Below are 21,843 nucleotides of genomic sequence, written 5' to 3'. Positions count from 1 at the left end.
AAAGAAATATGAGTTACCTGTCTAACTCATGATTATCACGAACGTGGCTTACAATAGAACTTGTCCCTCACTTTTAAGAATTTAAAATGGTCATTATATTGTCTTTAGTCTGTTATCTAACCCATAGTCAGATGAACTGATGCTGTGATGCATTCTGGGTAGTTTTCCCTATCTCCTTGTTTAAAAGATGACTAGAACATGAGGCATTTCATTTTATGTTGGCTGATAAACAACAACGAGTCCTCTTATTCATTTGTTCTTAGTAACATTTATTTGTTACTAAGACTTTTTAAATGTTGTGTTTTTCAGTATTTTATTCCGAAAGGTCATCCCGGAACCTGGTCCTGCGAGCGGAAGTTGCAACAGGACTTATACGCGCAACCGCGGCACCGAACACACCGCGAACACACCACACCGGTGGTCCCGCAGCAGCTGTTTCTAACGTCACCTGTGGACCCAAAGGTTAGCCAGAGCCCCGCGCGCGTGTATGTGTGTGTGTGTGTGTTACGTCAGCTAGCTGTGAGGGAGGGTTGTTAGGAGACGGAAGCTAACAGTTAGCTTCACCCGGGCTACCGTTTTCTGGTTTAATAAACTCTATTATCGGTTCTGCGCATGCCCACATAGCTACGCTTACAGTACACATGGATTGAGTCGTGGTGCAGCTAGTGATTTGGGGTCTCAGCGTTCTGTAACCACGTTCTGTAACCCCTATGACGTCAGCCTGAAACGTGGCTGGTAGCCCAGATCGATGACACTCGGCCTGTGTGGCTCTCCCATCAATAGACCTGGATCAGTAGTTTGATGAACTAGCTAGGCGATGATTTCATATTATCTCTGAGCAACTTTTTGTCTGATGACATTTATCTTATTCTACTGTGGTCTCTCAGCTCGATAACCACGCAGACCTGCCACTTTACCCACCTGGTTCCCAATGGAGTTAAACTGTGATTCCTAGTGATGTCGTCAAATGTATTGTTCTGTTCAACAGTCCAAAACCCACCTATTATCAATAATAATAATAATAATAATAATAATAATAATGTAATGTTAGGATGAGGAAAAGTAGCACAACAAGGTAATGTTTTTGAACTTTTTCTTAGAAGTGACAACCGAATGAATGGACTCTGATTTTCCTTTGATCCATTCAACTGTCTGCAGTGTCACATCGCTAATCAGCTCAGCAGTTTGAGACATTTAGGAGTGTTCCAGACTGAAGACACCCCCCCGGCTGTGTGTCTCCCTGTGCGGCAGAATGGCCAGTGTGGACCAGGTGGCGGCGGTGGGACAGGTTCTGGTGGACCCTGGAGTGGACCTGACCCGGCGCTTCAGAGCCTTATTCACCCTGAAGAACCTGGGAGGTAACACACGTCCAACAATTCAACACACATCCATGAACAGGCTGAGCATTTACAAATAAGAACTAGAATGAAGGTAGTCCAATCAGAGTCCTTAGATCATTTATGGGGCTTGAAATGTTGAATATCCTGTAAACAAAAAATGTTCACTCAAATGAAACGTATTAATAGTGAACGTTTTTTACAGTTGTTGCAACAACTAGTAATGTTAGAAAAACTACAACACCACACCAAGGTTATTATAGTTTTGCATTTTTCATTAGTTTTTATTTTTATTTCATTTTGACTTTTTGTTTTCAAATTCAGTTTAGTTTTAATTAGTTTTTAAAGCGGTTTTGCTAGTTTAGTTTAGTTTTTATTTTTTGAAAATGCTTGGTTTTAGTTTAGTTTTTATTAGTTTTAGTCTTAGTTTTAGTCTTTTTTTCTAATATGGGTTATTTATTGGGGGCAAGATTCACAAAGGTCAGAAAAAAGTATTGTGTAATAATAACTCAACAAAAACATCATACAATTTTAGAAATATGTATTCACAATGTATTCAACAATAACACCAGTACATAAAATGTACATATGATGATGAGCACAAATACAGTATCTCACAAAAGTGAGTACACCCCTCACATTTTAGTAAATATTTCATTATATCTTTTAATGGGACAACACTGAAGAAATTACAGTGTACAGCTTGTATAACAGTGTTAATGTGCTGTCCTCTCAAAATAACTCAACACACAGCCATTAATGTCTAAACCGCTGGCAACAAAAGTGAGTACACCCCTATGTTAAATTAAAATAGCCCCACATCATCACATGCCCTTCACCATAGATTGGCATGGTTTTATGTCAGTTAGCCTAATAGCTGGTTTGATTTGCAGTGAGAGATGATTTTATGGAAAGTACCCCATGCCACTCTGTAGGTATGGTGAAGGTATGTGATGATGTGGGGGGCTATTTTAATTCCAAAGGCCAAGGGAACTTTATCAGGATGCATAGTATCCTGGATCAATGAAATAACTGGCCTTTAAAAATAACCATCTGCCTGCCTCTATGGGAATTAAACATAGGGGTGTACTGACTTTTGTTGCCAGCGGTTTAGACATTAATGGCTGTGTGTTGAGTTATTTTGAGGGGACAGTGCATTTACACTGTTATACAAGCTGTACACTTCATACTTTATTGTAGCAAAGTGTAGTTTCTTCAGTGTTGTCCCATTAAAAGATATAATGAAATATTTAGTAAAATGTAAAAAACACTTTTGTGAGATACTGTATGTAAACAGTCTACACAAGACGCAGCAGTAATTGCAAAATGTGTTAGTAACTGTGTCAGGAAAAAACCTAAATAGCCAACAGACTAAAGAAGACATACATAAACAGGTGTTTTGAACTTTGGTTCGAGTAAAGTGGCGAACTTTTTGAAGTCAGTCGACTCCCATAGTTGTGTAGCTAGACATCCCAGTATCAACACACACATATTAACCCACGCTTCCTCACGCTTTTGGTGTTCATGCATATTTACTAACCAGCAGCTATCGGGTCACCGGTGAAAGCCCTCCTGTAGTGTTCTCTGTCCTGCGGTTGTCTCCGTCATGCTCCCTGGCCCTGGCCCCATACATCCATGCCCTGTACCGGGGTTATATTAGCTTCTGTTTCGGGGGAAGGGGGCTTTGCGTTCTCCTTGCCCTGTCCCTGCTTGTTAAGGTAAGCTAGGTTAGCCTCCTTGAGCGCGCTTCTCAAATGTACTTTCAAATTCGTGTGAATTGTCCACTGATTTTACCACCTTCCACTGCGAGGCACTTGCTTTTATCTGACACAGTCATAATCAGATTCTGCCGCTTTCTTCAGACTTTTGGTACCGCTATGATGCCAGGCGAAGGGCACGGACATGTTGTGTTCAATTTGACGTGGAATGTCGGAATTTCTGGGTTCCCAGTCGGAACCTTTATGTCTACGGCATAGACTGAATAAAACAGGTCGAAAATGTCAACTCTGAAAGATATAACGTTATTTTCTCTGTGAAAGACATTGACAAAGACGAAAACTTATGACATTTACTCGATAATTTTATTTCATTTTAGTTAGTTTTGCAAACAGACATTACAGTTTTAGTTTAGTTATCGTTTTTTTGTAATGCCTCGTTTTTATTTTTATTTCAGTTAACGACAATGTTTTTTCCCATTTAGTTTTCGTTATTTTGTTCGTTTTAGTTAACGATTATAACCTTGCACCACACCGGATCAAGCTAGACCGGAAACAAAACAACAGGCACGCCGCACACACTTGTTTGGGCATGCGAGCCGGCCAAAGAGTAGCAGGCTAACGTTACGTTTTGAGTGGATGGCGAGCACGAGATGCCGAAATGGATGGCAATAAGATTCTGAATGGAAAGTTTACTTTTAAAAAGTTGCCAAATGGTTCCATGGACAAGACCAAATCGATCTGTGTTTTGTCGTTGTGAACTGGCCGAGCACACAGCTGATGGCCGAGCACACAGCTGATGGCCGAGCACCCAGTTGATGCAAATTCTCCGCCCCCTCGTCAAAGCCAGGCGACAAAAGCACAAAGCAAGCCGATCCACTGTTCCATGTTGATAAGAGCATTAGAATGAGAAAAAATAATGGGACAAAAAGAAATCAAGGGACATTTAGAATAGATGAAAATGTGCGATTAATTGGGAGTTAACTATGACATTAATGCGATTAATCGTGATTAAATATTTCAATCGTTTGACAGCACTAGTTGTGACATGTTCTCAAATCAACCAAACCGAGAACAGGGAGGGTCTGTGATGCATTGTGTTGTGTGAACTGATTGGTGCTGTAACCTGTGTTGGCTGACTGTTGTGAACTGATTGGTGCTGTAACCTGTGTTGGCTGACTGCTGTGAGCTGATTGGTGCTGTAACCTGTGTTGGCTGACTGCTGTGAGCTGATTGGTGCTGTAACCTGTGTTGGCTGACTGCTGTGAGCTGATTGGTGCTGTAACCTGTGTTGGCTGACTGCTGTGAGCTGATTGGTGCTGTAACCTGTGTTGGCTGACTGCTGTGAGCTGATTGGTGCTGTAACCTGTGACTCAGGAGCTGAAGCTGTAGACTGGATCAGTAAAGCCTTCACTGATGACTCGGCCCTGCTGAAGCACGAGCTGGCTTACTGCCTGGGACAGATGCAGGACACCCGGGCCATACCCCCTTTGACTGCAGTCCTCAGAGACACACAGCAGGAACCCATGGTCCGCCACGAAGCAGGTAAACATGTGCACTAATGGCGTTTTTCCACTACATGGTACCTGCTCGGCTCGACTCGACTCGGCCACGGTGCCCCGTCCTCATTTTTCCATTGCAGATTTAGTACCGCCTCATGCGTGAGGCAAGCGTGGCTGGTCGTCCATAACACACATACGTTCATCACACATGGTACATAATAACACTGAACACACATGTATGCAGAAATAGGGTTGGGCATCGAAACTCGGTTCCACTATGCAACCGGTAGGAATCGGACGGGATTAGAACGCAAATTTCAGTTCCTTATTTCGGTTCCACTTAATGTGTCGACTGAAATATTTTCCCTCTGTCGCTCCGAAACGGATGTAAAAATATCACACATTGTGTGTGTCTGTGTGTCTGCAGGGGAGGCTCTGGGAGCAATCGGTGATCCTGTGGTTCTGGACCTCCTGAAAGAGTACAGTCAGGATCCTGTCATAGAGGTAGGACATCATACTGAGCCTGGAACTAGCGAGGCAGCGTTGTCAGCCAATAAAGCAATTAAAGGTGCTCTAAGTGATGTCACGCATTTTTTAGCCTACAACTTTTTTTGTCACATACAGCAAACATCTCCTCACTATCCGCTAGCTGCTGGTCCCCTGAACACACTGTACAAAAACATGGTCTCTGTAGACAGCCCAGACTCCACAAACTGAAAAATAACATACTGCGCCAACCTGCACCACCAAACATAACAAACCAGCCAATAACCGACAAGAAGGATTTGGGGGAATGGAGGGGGAGGGGATGGGATGAGGAGGAGGAGGAGGAGGAGGAGGAGGGAGGGGCGAGCTAGCCAGCCTCCGTTTTGTTTGACAATACTTCCAACATCGCTTGGAGCACCTTTTAATAAAGCCTTGCTGAGCGTGGGCCAGACTGGCTCTGGATTTTACAGTGACCTCAGAACGGCTCATAGGGGAAAGGGTTCACTTCTGTGTGCCCTCGGTCCGGTACTTTAATGTGTAAAGATGGAAATAGGGCTGGGCGATATGGATCAAAAGTCATATCCCGATATATTTTGGCTGAATATCGATATACGATATATATCCCGATATTTTTTCCGCAAAGTGAGAGCAAATGTTCAGTCAAAGCCAAAATCAAATATGACATGTCACATGTAGTTTCATAGAAACAGTTGCAAAATCAAATAAATAATAAACCGGTTTCTTCACCTGGTTCATGATTAAATGCTCAGCTGTTCAAATAACAATAAAATGTAAACCTAAATACTGTATAACAGGAGTACCTTTTTTGAAATCAAAGCTCCATATTTGTGATTCGTTCCAAAGGTCAATTAAGCTTTTGATATTAATATAATCTACTTTGTTCAAAATGTAATGCCTCATGCCTGTAAGCCTAGGTTTATAGTCCCATTCTTCCACTTGATACTGCTTCCACTTAAGTAAACTAAAAGATGAACTATCGACTACAAAACAAAGAAACTAATTAATGTGTTAATACAAAGAATATTTATTATGATCGGTTCACAGATCTGAGTCCAAATGGAAACTTCACCCTTCTGAACTAAGAGTTTCTGCTTCAAGGTGAAGTTTAAAACAGACTGAAATGTCCAGGCTCATTCCTCCACTATTTATTTCTGTATGTATTTATTCGTTACATGTAATTTTAACGGGCACTGAGCTCCAGATCCTGCAGCTGCAGACGGTCTCTGCTGCCCCGCTGTAGCTTCTCTCCGTCCGCCTGCCGCCGGCAAACTTAGTGGAACTTTCCGCCGATATCGACATACAGGTCGTCCTGGACTACGTGTAAGATCCTACCGATCACCACTCTGTCTTTGGCTGGTCCGATCTGGATCAGCGGGGACCGGCGCAGCAGCGAGGCAAAGCTGTGTTTTCCCGGGTGAAGAGACGCTGCGGCCGGCCACGGAGCTCTCCGCCTCCCGCTGCCGCCGGAGCTCAGGTTGCTGGTCGACGGCGGCATACATAATCATAAAACACATTGTCACCTGTTAAATGTTATTCATTGCCGTTTGTTCTTTTCATTTCCTCTATCGAACATAATTAAGCAGTACAAAAGTCCGGCATCTTTAGCGTTGATCTGAATGCTTCGCACCCCTGTTCCAAGATGGCGGCGGTTTTGACGTATATTTAGAACCTCAAGGCGACATCTGTGTATATATCTATGGGAGCAAGGATCACATTTGAACTATATCGATATATGCGATATGGTCTAATTCCATATCTCATTTAAAAATATATCGATATATTTTTTATATCGATATATCGCCCAGCCCTAGATGGAAACAAACTTGGAAGGCTGCGGAAAGTTTCAAAGCTTCAGACTTCATTCAAACCAGAGGGAAACCGTATGGCCGGCACCAAAAGATGTGTGGTTATCAATGTCAAAAAATATCAGTTCTGTCACATAGGGTTTATGAGCACCACCAGGCTTTTTGTGTTACCTGAGTAGTGGGGAGACTTCTGATTGTCTGTAGGTGTTTCTGAGCTCCAAATACTTTCAGAGCTGAAGTCTAATAATTATGATGATGATAATAATAATAATAATAATAATAATAATAATAATAATAATAATAATAATAATAATAACATCAGTAGTCCGGACAATTACAACCTGCTTGGAACCCTGTGTAATTTGTGTCTGTCTGTCTGTCCCTCCCTGTGTGTGTGTGTGTGTGTGTGTGTGTGTGTGTGTGTGTGTGTGTGTGTCCCTGTGTGTGTCCCTGTGTGTGTCCGTGTGTGTCCCTGTGTGTGACCCTGTGTGTGACCCTGTGTGTGACCCTGTGTGTGACCCTGTGTGTGTGTGTGTGTTCTCTCTGCAGGTGGCGGAGACATGTCAGCTGGCTGTGCGGAGGCTGGAGTGGCTGCAGGCTGGAGGAGACACACAGCTGGACGATGGCAGCACCGATAAGAACCCGTACTGCTCCGTGGACCCGGCCCCTCCAGCCCTGAGGAGGAGTGTGCCTGAGCTGCGCTCCATCCTGTTGGACGAAAGCCTGCCACTGTTTGAGCGCTACCGTGCCATGTTTGCCCTGCGTAACCTGGGCAACGAGGAGGCGGTGCTGGCACTGGGAGACGGTAGGATACGGCACCATCCGCGCAGCACAATTCATTTCATGATCACACTATGAATTTGAATCCTGGGCCACCATTTCAAGGAGCTCAGACATTTTAGTTGCTGAGCAGCTCATGGCTTTATTGGAAGGGCATTTTCATGGTCTGAAATAAAGGTTTCCGTGTTACTTTGCACACACCTGACAAAGCTGGTGCTGTTCTTAAACTAAGACCAGTGCCCAAATTCGACTTCCCCTGAGTCTTTCCTCATGAATGTGACCCAGGACTAGGGCTGCCACCTCTTAGTCAATTAGTTGACTAATCGGTCATTTTGGTCTTAGTCGACTAAGATTTCATGTTTAATTACTCATTTCCAATAAACTTCTGAGCACATTTATGGTAAACACAAGATTTAAAGTGGTGCTTTTGCAGGATTAATTGTGGAGAAACTCAGTTTTACAGATGGTTAATTAATTACATTTATATTGTGCTTTTCTAGTCTTAACCACCTCTCAAAGCGCACAGCTCTGTCAATTAAATCAACTAATCGATTAGTCGACAAAATCCTATAAGTGTTTACGACTAAGAATTTCTTTAGTCGAGGACAGCCCTACCCAGGACCATGATCAATAGTAGTCCAGGGGCCCAGTTCACAAAAGCCATATGTGAGCACTACTTCAAAATGTTACTCATAAAATGCATATTAATGCGAGAACTCTCCAGCAGGCTTTAGCGTTTGTCTGTATTCAATTAAAATGGGAAGAGGTCCAGTAACTGAAATGTCCTCCCAGCAAGGGTCCCAGCCTCATAATGTCTAATTTGTGTCCTGTGGCCAAAGAGATAGGCTATAGGACACAGTCTTGACATTATTAGGTCTATCAAATAAAATCCACAATGTGCATTTCCATATCATTTCAACAATTGTTAATTTTCAAAGTAGGATACTTTTAACATACAGACACATTAAACTTGTATGACACTCTGTGTGTCTGTGTCCTCTGTGTCTCTTTGTGTCTGTGTCCTCTGTGTGTCTGTCTCCTCTGTGTCTCTGTGTGTCTCTGTGTCCTTGTCCTCTGTGTGTCTGTCTCCTCTGTGTGTCTGTCTCCTCTGTGTCTCTGTGTGTCTGTCTCCTCTGTGTCCTCTGTGTCTCCGTGTGTCTGTGTCCAGGCCTGCAGTGCTCCAGCGCTCTGTTCCGTCATGAAATCGGCTACGTCCTGGGGCAGATGCAGCACCCGGCGGCCTTCCCGGCCCTGCGCGCCGCTCTGGAGCGCTCCGGAGAGAACCCCATGGTCCGCCACGAGGCAGCAGAGGCCCTCGGCTCCATCGGTAGAGAGGACTGTCTGGCCGTTCTGCAGCGTTACCGCGGAGACGGCGAACGCGTGGTCAAGGAGAGCTGCGAGGTGGCTCTGGATATGCTCGAGTACGAAAACAGCGAGCAGTTCCAGTATGCGGACGGACTGGTCCGGTTACAGGGCTAAAAGGCTCCGGCAACACGGTCACTACCCCAGCCCGGCAGAGAGAAGAGCTGCGGTATAAAAGATACTCAGCACACAAACGTGCGGCAGGCGGTGAGAGCATAGCATCTACGTCCTCAAATCTAGCATCATCACTGCTCACTTTCTCTGCTCCGATTCAGGCTGGAGGTAGGAGGAGTGACGGATCAACTCACAGGCTTTTCCTCTGAAGGCGTGTTTCTGTCTTGTGTTTGCATCTGAGCTAAGTGTGATCCTACAGTCCTACAGAGTGGACTCAGAGAGAACTAAAGGTTCTGATCCAGGCCGCTCCACAGCTGATCACTTCTTTCTGCTCTCACCCATAGATACAAGCCAAAGATCTATCTGGATGTTGTTCCTTTCTAAACGTTTAACTGCTACAGAGATCAACAGCGTAAAACATTAGTAAAATCTCGTTCCCTCATGCTCCTCCGATTGCTTGGTTACTGGATTACTGCAGGTTTTTGTATCTTGTATTCAAATTTTTCCTGTTTGTTGAATTAAAGATGATGCTGTATACATTCATTTTATCGTCAAGTCTTTTTAGCTCTTCCTGTCCTGTAGCTCAGGTTCTCTGAGCAGCGTGATGTGACAATCTCAAAAAAACAGAGACACACCCACCAAACGAGAGAAAACATATCTCAAAGCAGTTGCACACCGTTTCACACCGTTCTGAGGAAATATGTTGTTCAACCAGGAAACCGTAGCAAAACGGTACACACCGTTTTGAGATTGAACGTGCCCCACATGAGAAGGTAAAGGTGAAAAGGTCATGTGGTCAAAGTAGACCTTTCAGCAAAGTTGAGTAATAATAATAATACGTTTTATTTAAAGGCTCCTTTCTCGGCACTCAAGGACACCGTCTAGGCAGAGGAAAGGATTGTGGGACAGTCTTGGACAGTGTACTTGTCAGTAGTTTTTAACCTTAAAGATACACATCTATTTGTAATACAGAAAATAACGCTCTTGCATATTTGATTTCATTATTGACACACATCATATGCTAGATTTTGTATTCACAAACCGACATTTTCTAATTCAATGGCTAAAGTACATTTCTTCATAGAACAACATTCTTTCCTCAAGTCCCACAGTTTGTAAAACAACAAAAAAATATTTCGGAAACTGCAGCGCTTCTCCCCAGAATCTGGATATGATTTTATTTGTGTGTAATAATATATATTTTATATTTTAATATATATATATATATATATATATATATATATATATATATATATACACATTTTAATATATATAATGTATCTTTTATATTCATCAATTTGTTTGTGTGAATTATTTTTATATATTTTTATATATATATATATATATATATATATATATATATATATATATATATATATATATATATATATATATATATATATATTGGAAATTGATTTATTTGAAACAGGGACAATGCACGAATAAACATTAAACTTGTTAAACAAGATAATATGTCTTGGGCCAGGTTATAGCAACAATTGCTAATTTCCACCTGTAGTCCCTGGGCAGGTACAACAAATTTAAAAAAAACAAATTACAATTTTAAATAGAAATATCACAAAACTATATATAAATGACATGATGTGCATAGTAATTAAGAACAAAGTTTATATATATATATATATTTTTTCTATATATATTTTAATAAATATATACTGTATATATTTTATATACACTGTACATAAAAAAGTATATAAATTACATATTTTATATATATATAATTTATCCTTTATATTCATCAATTTGTTTGCGTTAATTTTTGATTTGTATGTGTTAATGTTCATTTTTATCAAATGACAAACAAAAACCCTCCAGGCAGGGGCTCGCGGTGCTCTTGAAGCCTAGCAACCGTTGTATTCCCGTGACCATAGCAACGGTGCAGTTTGCGTGCTAACAGAAGTTGTTGTGGCTGCCGTTAGCCGGTGTGTGTGTGTGTGTGTGTGTGTGTCGAAGCTGCTGGAAGACAAGAGAAGAGAAAGAAACGGAGGAGAAGAAAGATGGAGTCCGAGGACAGCCTGCGGCTGCAGTCAGCGGCCTCGTTCAAGGCCTTCTTGCTGAAGAGCAGCACGGAGAGCCACCTGAACCTGTGAGTAGCTGGGCTAGCTCTACTCAGCTAACGCTAGCTCGATCGGCTGGCTTCGGCACATTCCGTGATCCCCGCTGTAGACTGCGGTCAAGCCGCCAGTTGGGTTTCTTTGCCCGTCTACTCAAGAAATTACGGTACCGGTGCCGGCGCATGTAAAGAACCTCAAACCGCAACAAACTGCTACATGTCACAGACCGACCTAATATGATAGCCTATATTAGAACAGGATTATTTTTAAAGCTGTTTTATAGAAAGACATTTTACTAAAAAATAAGTATCATCTATCCAATTTATATGGAATGCAATAGGCTACATGAGAATTAAACCTAGTGTATTTTTTTTTTTTTACCTAGGTTATAACAAAATAATTAAACATTTCCATAAGAAGTTTGCTGGGAATCCCATGGATTTCTGCTTAGAATATATTCTCAACTGTGCTAAAATCAGAAAATAGGAGGACAAGATCAAATTGTGTAATTTAATTTAATGTTTCATTCCTGTTGAAATTGATTTATTCAAAATAATATTTAGTGCTCTTAGCGTTTTTTTTAGGCTACAACATTTTTTGCCACATACAGCAAACATCTCCTCGCTATCCGCTCTAGCTGCCTGTCCCCTGAACACACTGTAAAAAAAACGTGGGACAGCCCTGGCTCTACAAACGGCAACAAAAACAAACTGCGCCAACCTGTACCACGAAACATAGCAAACAGTGTTCCAGCCAATGACTGACAAGAAGGATTTGTGGGTGGGGGTTGGGGGGGTAGTGCACAGAAGCACGGAAGGGAGGGAGAGGGGACGGGATGGGGAGGAGGGAGGGGCGAGCTAGCCTCCGTTTTGTTTGACAATACTTCGAACGTCAACAAGAACATCGCTTAGAGCACCTTTAAAGGTTTGCTGAAATGTTCAAAGGATTCCTGTTGACCGTGACTTGTCAATGAATTGACTAAGCTATTCATTTCATGTAAAAAGCAGGAAACCTCATGATTTTCATCAGTGAGGGAAAACGTTTCAGTTCCATGTGTCTGTGAAGAAAGCTCTCAGTGGGTCTCAGGTTTATATTGAGACCAGAGAAAGAGTCCTAAACAGGAGAAAGCCATGCTGCCTCTCAGTGAGGAGAGTCATATTTGTATATGTGTTTATGGGTCACGTTATGTTTATGTATCAGTGTCTGAGATGATGGATGGTCCAGACGTTCTTCTTCCTGCTTCCAGCTATGACCACCTGACCGGGCTGCTGCTGAAGGTGATGGATGAGCATCCTCCCAACGCGGTGGATGTGATTGAGGACATGAGCCGCGATGTGAAGCGGGCCGTGTTGGAGGAGCAGCAGAGCAGCCTGAGAGAGCTCCCAGAGACCAGCGCCGCTGAGCTGCTGGCGGAGCAGCAGCGCTCGCTCTTCAGCCGGCCGGAGGACGCCGACCAGGAGGACGAACTGGTACTGTCGCATGCATGCACACACAAGCATGCACACACACACAAACACACACATGCACAGAAACACACACATGCACTAGGGGTGCAGCACAGGTCTGACTGTTAGCATCACATGTCTCATTACCTGGACATGTACTGAACCAACATGGTGTGGCTATTACTCCTAGAGAATTTAACAGTGTTAGCTCATAGAGAATATGAATAATACTCATAAGACTGTTGCTTGGTGTGGTCAGATGGAGACGCCCCTTCCTAATGTGAGCGAGCTGGGCTTCTACCTGGAGCAGGCCGGGGTGGGGCTGGGCCGCGAGGAGACACAGAGGGTCTTCCTGGCTCTCAAGCAGCTGGTGGAGTCGCAGGCACTGCTGCGCTGCCGCTTGTGGGGCAAAGTTCTGGGCACAGAGAGCAGCTACATCGTAGCTGAGGCAGAGTACAGAGAGGGGGAGGAAGAGGAGGAGCCCAGCCTCAACGAAGACGAGACAGAGCCGGAGATGGAAGACACCGAGGTGAGCACACACTTCATCTGCTTTATTTCCCCTCCAGCTTCAGACACAACCAGGCTCCTGCTCTTTGATTGGCTCCTGTTTTAATGAGCAAACTCAGCACTTCCTCAGGGCCTTTCTCCTTTCCCAAATTTGTACCTCCTCGACTCCTCGATCCTCGGGCTTGTGACCCGGAAATTATTCTCAGTGCGCCGCGTTAAAGGACGTCCCAATTCCTAAAAGTTCTGTTTCCTCTGTCCAGTTTATAACTACGGATAGTTTTGATGCTTAAATGTCCGATGATGTCAGCTGTAGTGACATTACTGCATCATGGAAAGGTTTAAGTAAATCGTTATAGAAAACAATCATACATCATTACAATACATCATTTAAAACACAACGCAGCCTACAGGGACTGTAGAGAAGTATGCATGCGGGTCTGATATAAGACCTCCCTACATTTTTATTACACTGTCACGTTGTGAGCTGAATTCAATGTAAATATAGAAGTTTTCATGAACACTGTTCTTCTCATCTGACAGAAATCATAAAATACAGTATATGACAAAACAATAACAGCCGATGCAGCTGTTCTGCACGTCAAATATTTAATATCCTGTGGGCGGGACTAAAACGCCAGGAGAGGAATTGAGGGGAGGTGTTGAGGAGAGGAATCGAGCATGTACAATTTGGGAAATGAAAAAGGCCTTCAGTCTGATGTTCGTGTCTACTGCATTACTGCCATCAGTGTAAAAGCCAAGACACACCAGCCAGACGGCCGAACGTCGACAGAAAAGCCAGTCGAAATGATCAGTTGGGTCCCCGAGGTCCAAAAAACTTCCTCGGGACACACTGAGGCGACTTGAGAAACGTAATATGTTTCCATAGCAGCAGTATCTGTATTTTTGCCCAAGAAATGAAAACCGGCAGCTGATTGGACAAACGCGTCACATGGGTTTGTTTTCTCCGGAAATTCAAAGCCAGACTGTCATGACGGCCGTTCAGAATACGATCTCATATTGTACTAAAATTAGGGTGACCAGATTTCCTGCAGCTAAAACCGGGACACTTTGCGCGTGACCGTAGTGTGTTTGTGCACGCACACGCTTTTTAGCGTGAACATGTGCCAGCCCTGTTCAGACACAGACACAGACAGTAACTTCATTATTTTGATCATAGGCTCCTCGTCTAATAATAAGTGTTTTTTCCTGTGAAATTAACAAAATTGCAACAACATTTTTTCTAAAAAAGTTTTTAAGTGTTATTTATTCCAATAACAGCAAATTAATTAAAATGATTTATTGAAAATTTTGAGCATTAAACACTTAATTTCCTGCATTCTGGTGAATTTTTATGCACCTATTTCTATCTTTTTCTGAATCAATGTATGCTGCAAATATCTTTATTTAAAGAGAAACAGATTACAATACAAATATAAAAACATAATGGAATATATTGCAGTAAGGCTGTCAGGCATTCTGTATTGCTTTCAACTATTTATTCTCCTTTGGATGGACTTTTCTAATTAGAGGTTTATTTAGAATTAGAAGAATAAAATCACAAGCTATATTTCAGAAAATAATCTATACCTGCACCATAGTCTGCTGTGCATTACGTGATTGCTCTGCTGATACGGTAGATCTCAGACCTTCTGACAGACACAGAGCCCCGTTTGGGTCTCTGGTCTCTGAATGAGACAAATTGTTTAGCTATGGTGGCTGTACGCTGCTCTACGTCGGCGGTGGAAACCCGAAACTAAAGAATACACGGAGCACAAACGCAACACATCTGCCGCAGCATGGCCACAGCTGAGCGCATCCATGAACCTGAAGCTGCGCTGCATTTTACAGAGAGAGTGGACACTAAGAGACCCACAGGTCTGCTTCAGAGCTCCGTGTGTCTGAGTCTGAACCGTAGACTGGAAACGTCACGTCACGGGAACTTCAAACTAAATCAGCAGTATTGCGCTCCTAAACTTTGTGTTGATGGCATCACTGTATTAAACTGATTTGGCTACGATTCCTCCGAAAACTTTCCCATTTCACAGCTTTCCTCACGGAGAGACGGTTGCTAGGTGATAGCAACAAATACAGCATGGTCGGACCCCGCACGTAGCTGCCCGTTCTATTCGCCTCGGAAAAATAAACTGGACAAAGTTACATTCGGGGCTACGCTCAAAACATTCGGGGCTGAAGACACGGCAAAATCGGCTGACGCCGCTCCTGGTGTAAACCGGGACATTTTAGCGTCCCGACAGGCTTTTGACGGGACTCGGGACAAGCAATTAAAAATCGGGACTGTCCCGGTCAAACCGGGACGTCTGATCACCCTAACTAAAATAGTTCACTGAAACATGTTTCTGAAAACATTTTAAGCGAGAAATCGGCCATGCAGTTGCTGAATCTGTCTTCATTTCAGCTCAATAAAGGTCAGTTTAAAAGATTTTCGTCCGATTTTTAGAGACTCTAGTGATGCTCATTCCGCTCCCCATTTCCGGGTGAGTCCCGACTGCCCTGCCTCCGACTGAACATGTCAGGTCGGCCAAAATGAACACCGAACAGACTCAGTCACTGACCTTCACCAGACTGTCTAACGGCCGATTATCGGCCCTGTGTGTCCCGGCCTTAACACAACACTGATCTCACCCAATCACATCTACTCTGCTGTTTTTTTATAGAGCTGTTAGCTACCGTCAATGAAACCCAGCACTTCCTGTGGGTGGTTCACATTAAAAGTATAGTGCTCCCCTTTCCTGGGAGGCTTTTAATGTGAACTATTTATTTACTGTCCCTTGTGATTTGTATTTCCTGTCCTATAATTTCATCGTACCTCTCATTTACGATGTTTAACACAAACTGTGATGAAATGGAATTTAGTTTGAAGTCTTGTGAAACAAAAGAAAGAAAGCTTCATCCAGAGTGTCCCTTAATCTCTTGGAGGGACAGGAGTGACGTTAATTATGTTTCTGGTCTTGTGCTGGCTTTGCTTTCAGACGGACCCTCTCCCTCTGTCGACCTATAAACCCCTCCCAGATGTGCCGAAGGAGGCCCTGGGAACAGGGGCTAACAAGTATGTTTATTACGTGTGCAAAGAGCCGGGCCTTCCCTGGGTGAAGCTCCCGTCAGTCAGTCCGGCACAGATCACCGCTGCTCGCCAAATCCGTAAATTCTTCACGGGGCGGCTGGACAACCCGGTGGCCAGCTACCCGCCCTTCCCCGGGAATGAAGCCAACTACCTGAGAGCACAGATCGCTCGCATCTCCGCCGGAACACAGGTCAGCCCACAGGGCTTCTTCCAGGCCGGGGAGGAGGAGGGCGATGAGGAAGACACGTCTCCCCGGGACAGCTACGAAGCCAATCCTGACTTTGAGGGCCTTCCGGTTACTGAGATGGCGGAGAGTCTGTCCAGCTGGGTGCATCATGTTCAGCACATCCTGCAGCAGGTATGGTCTGATGGAAGCATGCAGCCATCTCTCAGCTCAGGGCTTTGTTAAAGGGGCGCTATGCAGTTTTGGCAATTTCTTTGCTGTTGGCTTGCTTTTTGCTCGCTTTCTGCTCGCAGGTTTCTCTATAAAGCTCCCCCCTACAGCTTCGGAATAAATATTTGGCAACACTGTCGTAAAAGCTCGTTGGCGACTCTCCCCCCTCCCATCTTCTCCCTCTGGCCGCGTGCATTTGTTTTCAAAGAAGCCGATGAACGCACGGAGCCACTGTCCACTGAGGTAGACAGCATACCGTAGCAACATTTGGTTTTCAAAATCCGGGAGATTTGTGCGTGGGGGCATGGCGGCGCGACCGGGGGTGGGGTGGGGTGGTGGTGGGGGTTGGATTGTGTGAATAGGATGCGTTTCATACAAGATCTGGCAACTGGTCAACATTAGACCAACATATTGGTCCAAATATTTATAAAGGAGATTGGGCCATGCAAATTACGGGAGTTTCCCGGGAGATAGGGCTAAAAAACGTGTTGGCAGGTATGGTAGACAGCTAGCTAGTAAGCCCGTAACAAACACGTAACGATCATAATAAAAACCTTTACAGACGATAGCAGACATCCTGAGGTCACAATAACAAGAAAAACAAAGATTATGCAGATTTTATCCCAAAGAGACTTACAAGTGCAACAGCAAGAATGCCAGGTCAGCATCGGATTGGCAGGCTTGTTTGTCTCGGTTCTCGCCATTCTGAAAACGCAGCTCCTATGTTTACTCGGGTCTGACTCGTCTCTCGGTCAGTCTGCTGTTTCCTCTCTCTCTGTTCCTCCGACAATGCTTTCCTAGCTTTCTGCTTCTTTTTTGCCGGCTCAGCCATGACGATAGTGTGAAAAACTCCATCGCTACCTTGTTAGCCGGTTCCTGGATGTGTGCAGTGCTGTGTTACACGGCGAGACCTGATATCACACCATACTTCCTGACGCTGAGGCCGGCGGCCCGCGGGCCCAAAATTGCAAGGATGTTTTTTCCGCTCACAGGCGCTAGGGGGAAGCGAGATGGCCACCATTCAACCCGAAAAAGTCATACAGCCATTCCAATGACTCCAAATCTGTTCAGTTAAGGTAAATTAAGCTAAAATAAACTGCCTAGTTCCCCTTTAATGTGTGAATGTGGACTGCTTTAGGGCCGCTGTACCTGGGTGAACCTGGCTGTGAAGCCAGGAGAAGACACTAATGATGAAGGAGAGGCGGAGGAGAAAGAAGAGGAGCCTGATGAGCCCGAGCCAGAAGTCGGACCCCCTCTGCTCACCCCCCTCTCCCAGGATGCAGGTCAGTCTTTGACTTTACAAACCAGTGACGGCTTCAAAAGGTTTTCATTTCCACTGGGGATCATCGGGTGGCTTGTTGTCTTCACTTTTTTAGATTAGATTTTAGATTAGATTAGTTAGATTTACTCCCTAAAATCTCTCAAACAGTGTCCTCTGACTGTCCAGCTGCCAAAATCCAGCAAAGAGTCAGGAGGTGATACAAATGTTGATAGGCTACAGTCAAGATTTTAGAATTGAACAACAATCAAGGCAGTTCAGATTCTTTGAGGCGCCATCTTCGCCCATCGCCCACACCAGTCTGATCCTCCGCAGGCCTCTCAAGCTCACCAATACTTGCTGTGATATGTTAGGATAGAATTCATCTTAATATCATAAACATTGTTTATTGGAACTTTGAACTGGACTTTGAAGCTGATCTGAGCCCAGAGATCGTTATTCTGTAATGATCTGTCTGTTCTCTGCTCATCCACGATTCTTTTTTTATCAGCTGCTGGTTTTCCTCCATGTCGTTTCTATGGTTACCTGCGCACAAAGCGAGTTTAACATTTTATAAAAGGCAACTATCAGTGGAAAATAGTGGCAGTGACCTCTTCCCCTTGCTGCCATCATCTCTATGTTCCAGACTGTTTGCTGAAAGCAGACAGTGTTTTTTGTAGGAAAGATACAGTTGTGTTAGTGCACCAAAACAACAATACAACAGTTGACATTATCTCATTTGTTTTTGGAAAGCAAGATAACCACTTATTGATATAAACCTATACGTTTCTAAATAAAATAGCATACCATAGGCTCCTTGTCCTTGAAGTCTTTTTAACATTTGTGTGTCTCAGAAATGTTTGGCACTCCTCCCTGGACCTCCAAGGTGTCCTCCACTCTCACCTCCCAACATGCAGTAGCTGTGCTGCGCTCTAACCTTTGGCCGGGCTCATGTGCATATGCTTGTGGAAAGTAAGTCAACTGATCAGAATACTCTGACTTCTTCTGTTGGATCTCTCACGGTATCCTGAAGGCAATGTTGCAATTTACAAACAACCCTTTCCTGTCTCTTCATTCAGGAAGTTTGAGAACATTTATGTCGGCTGGGGTCTGAAGTATGCAGGGGAAGGCTACAGCCCGCCTGTCCCCCCGCTGCCACAGAAAGAATACCCCAGCGGGCCCGAAATCACCGAGGCCCTGGACCCGTCGCTGGAGGAGGAGCAGGTGCTGAAAGAAGCTTTGGAGGAACAGCAAGCTGCCCAAGAAGAGCTGCAGGACTCGGGAGACGAGGCTGAGGATGATGACGACTGAGAAAACACATTTTATATTTCAAGTATTTATTTGTGAGTCAGTGGCCAATAAATCAGTTTACTCAGCAACATGGCTTGGTGTTGTGAGCACAGGTAAATCTATTTCCGTATGTCTGAACAGGCTGCAGTGCAAAGATGAGGCATTGATTGTTCTCTAAAAGGTGTCCTGTGGAGTTTCGGACCACGAGCATCACCATGGAACCATGGAACCGTGTTTTACGTTTGGTTTGCTCACTGATCTGCAGCTGCTGTTCATGTGCAACACACACAGTGAAGAAGAAGACTGCTAGCAAGTTCACATAGACATTCATAATGCAGGGTTCAAACCTTTAAAGGTCCCACAACATGGTGCTCTTTGGATGCTTTTATATAGACCTTAGTGGTCCCCTAATACTGTATCTGAAGTCTCTTTTATATAGACCTTAGTGGTTCCCTAATACTGTATCTGAAGTCTCTTTTATATAGACCTTAGTGGTCCCCTAATACTGTATCTGAAGTCTCTTTTATGTAGACCTTAGTGGTCCCCTAATACTGTATCTGAAGTCTCTTTTATATAGACCTTAGTGGTCCCCTAATACTGTATCTGAAGTCTCTTTTATATAGACCTTAGTGGTCCCCTAATACTGTATCAGAAGTCTCTTTCCCGAAATTCAGCCTTGGTGCAGAATTACAGCTAGAGCCAGTCCCACAGTGAGCTTTCCTTAGTATGTGCTAGGGGTGGTACGGTTCACAAAACCCACGGTTCGGTTCGTATCACGGTTTTAGGGTCACGGTTTTCGGTTCTGTACGGCTCTTGTTATTTTTTCTTTTAAACTTTATCACTCCAGAAATATACTTATGCATATTATATATACAAATGTTCCCACACACCAGACTTATATGACGCTGGCGCATCCTCCAACTCCGGGCAGCCTTCCTTATCTCTCCCACTTGCCATTCATACACGTGCCGTGACCTGCAGCACTGCACACTCCACCGTTCTCTTAATACATCCATGCATTCCACTTGAGGAGCGGTCGGCTCGGCGCCTCTCAAAATCGGACGAAAATATTTTAAACTGACCTTTGTTGATCTGAAATGAAGACAGATTCAGCAACTGCACGGCCTATTTCTTGCTTAAAATGTTTTCAGAAACACGTTTTCGGTGAACTATTTTCGTAAAATACGAAATTGTATTCTGAACGAGCCGCCATTAGAGTCTGTTGAAATTGGCCTTGACCAACTGTAACTTTGCTCGTTTTAAAGCCATGATGTCTCTCTCTCTCTCTCATGGGTGGGCCAAATTCTCTGGGTGGGCAAAGCAGAGAAAGGGGAGGTAACCTTGCTCCTTATGACCTTATAAGGAAAAGATTCCAGATTGGCCCATCTGAGCTTTCATTTTCTCAAAGGCAGAGCAGGATACCCAGGGCTCGCCATTTCTAGCCACTGGGGGACGATAGGCAGGCTGGGGGAATTCATATTAATGTTAAAAAACAACTCATAAAGTGAAATTTTCATTCCATGGGACCTTTAAGAAAGTGTTTCATGAGGAGGGAAATGCACTCATGCACATCACACACAATGCTGGCTGTAACCAGAAGGACATTTATGACATCACAGAAAGAGATGTGAGGTACACTAGTCTCAACAACATTACACAATACTTTATTTTCTGTTCACAGTGAAAAGATTTTGGTTTAACATGCATACCAAATATGCATAATATTCTGCAGAACAGTGTCTTGGACGACTTTCCTCAGTCCTTATTGTGTGACGTCTGATAATTGAAAATTACAGTTGTAGCAACAGCCCTTACAGATATACAAACTCAGCAAAGAACTACAGTAGGTATGAGTTAGGCTTAAAGGTGCACTATGAGTTCTTGCATGGTTTCAGCACGATTTCATTTTTGTCTCAAATTGTAGGCATCTCGCCTTGATCCGCTAGCTACCTGCCCCCTGAATACACTGTGAAAAAGCCCGGTCTCGGGAGACAACACAGGGGTCGTAAATGTCAAACAAACACTAGGGGCACAGGCTGTGCACCAAAATACAACAAACCACGTTCCAGCCAATCACGACAAGATGGTTGGGGGAGTGGGTGGGGGTTAGTGACAGTTAGTCAGTTAGTAGTAGTAGTTAGCAGGAACTAAGACAATAATATCTACACAAACACGCACACACACAATTTGTTGTGTGCAATAAATTTATGTATTATTGTTTTTTTTTTTGTGATTGCTGGAAGTTTACAAAAACGTTATGTTTATAACATAGATGATATGTTTTCATTATGAGGAATAGAATTAGAATTTAAACATTCAATAGATAAAGGAACAGCATGAAATGTAGAAAGAACAACTTTCATGTCATGTAACACGAAGAAGCAGGTAAACAGCAGAACATTAGATTTCTGTGGTTCTTTGCAGAATATTAATCTACACTGTGTTTATGTTTTTGTTGTGAGGAACCAGAAAGATTTAATTAATTCTTAACAGTTTTTCATTTCATCACAACGAAAGTGTTAAATAGGAGAAAGGACAATAAAGAAGAAAATAAATGAATAAAATATCGTAAATAAAAAAGAAGATAAACGTTTATTGTGCATACACTTTGTTTGTTTTTTGAATTAAATGTTAGTTAAAATATCACGTTAAAATAAAATCAATCTGCAG

The 21,843-nt window shown here is 43.5% G+C and overlaps 2 protein-coding genes across 3 annotated transcripts; both read left to right on the top strand.

Moving 5' to 3' along the window:
- Positions 1-337: 337 nt before the first annotated feature.
- On the top strand, positions 338-9,665 carry dohh (deoxyhypusine hydroxylase/monooxygenase). Of its 2 annotated transcripts, none has more exons than XM_028587668.1 (6): positions 338-462; positions 1,252-1,358; positions 4,430-4,597; positions 4,982-5,058; positions 7,416-7,671; positions 8,815-9,665. In XM_028587668.1, the coding sequence occupies exons 2-6, from the start codon at positions 1,253-1,255 to the stop codon at positions 9,123-9,125; spliced, it is 918 nt and encodes a 305-aa protein (XP_028443469.1). In that variant the 5' UTR covers positions 338-462; position 1,252; the 3' UTR covers positions 9,126-9,665. The 2 variants fall into 2 exon arrangements, with proteins under 2 accessions (XP_028443469.1, XP_028443468.1); XM_028587667.1 differs by having other exon boundaries at positions 1,159-1,358.
- A 1,370-nt stretch (positions 9,666-11,035) lies between these two features.
- Positions 11,036-19,231, top strand: rsph4a (radial spoke head component 4A). Its single transcript, XM_028588112.1, has 7 exons — positions 11,036-11,229; positions 12,444-12,666; positions 12,902-13,171; positions 16,140-16,589; positions 17,764-17,908; positions 18,738-18,855; positions 18,963-19,231. The coding sequence occupies exons 1-7, from the start codon at positions 11,141-11,143 to the stop codon at positions 19,192-19,194; spliced, it is 1,527 nt and encodes a 508-aa protein (XP_028443913.1). The 5' UTR covers positions 11,036-11,140; the 3' UTR covers positions 19,195-19,231.
- The last annotated feature ends 2,612 nt before the right edge of the window (positions 19,232-21,843 follow it).

Source organism: Perca flavescens, chromosome 9 (genome assembly GCF_004354835.1).
Source record: "Perca flavescens isolate YP-PL-M2 chromosome 9, PFLA_1.0, whole genome shotgun sequence".
Taxonomy (NCBI): domain Eukaryota; kingdom Metazoa; phylum Chordata; class Actinopteri; order Perciformes; family Percidae; genus Perca; species Perca flavescens.
Note: the sequence above shows the minus strand (reverse complement) of the source record. Positions and strands in the feature narration are given on the sequence as shown.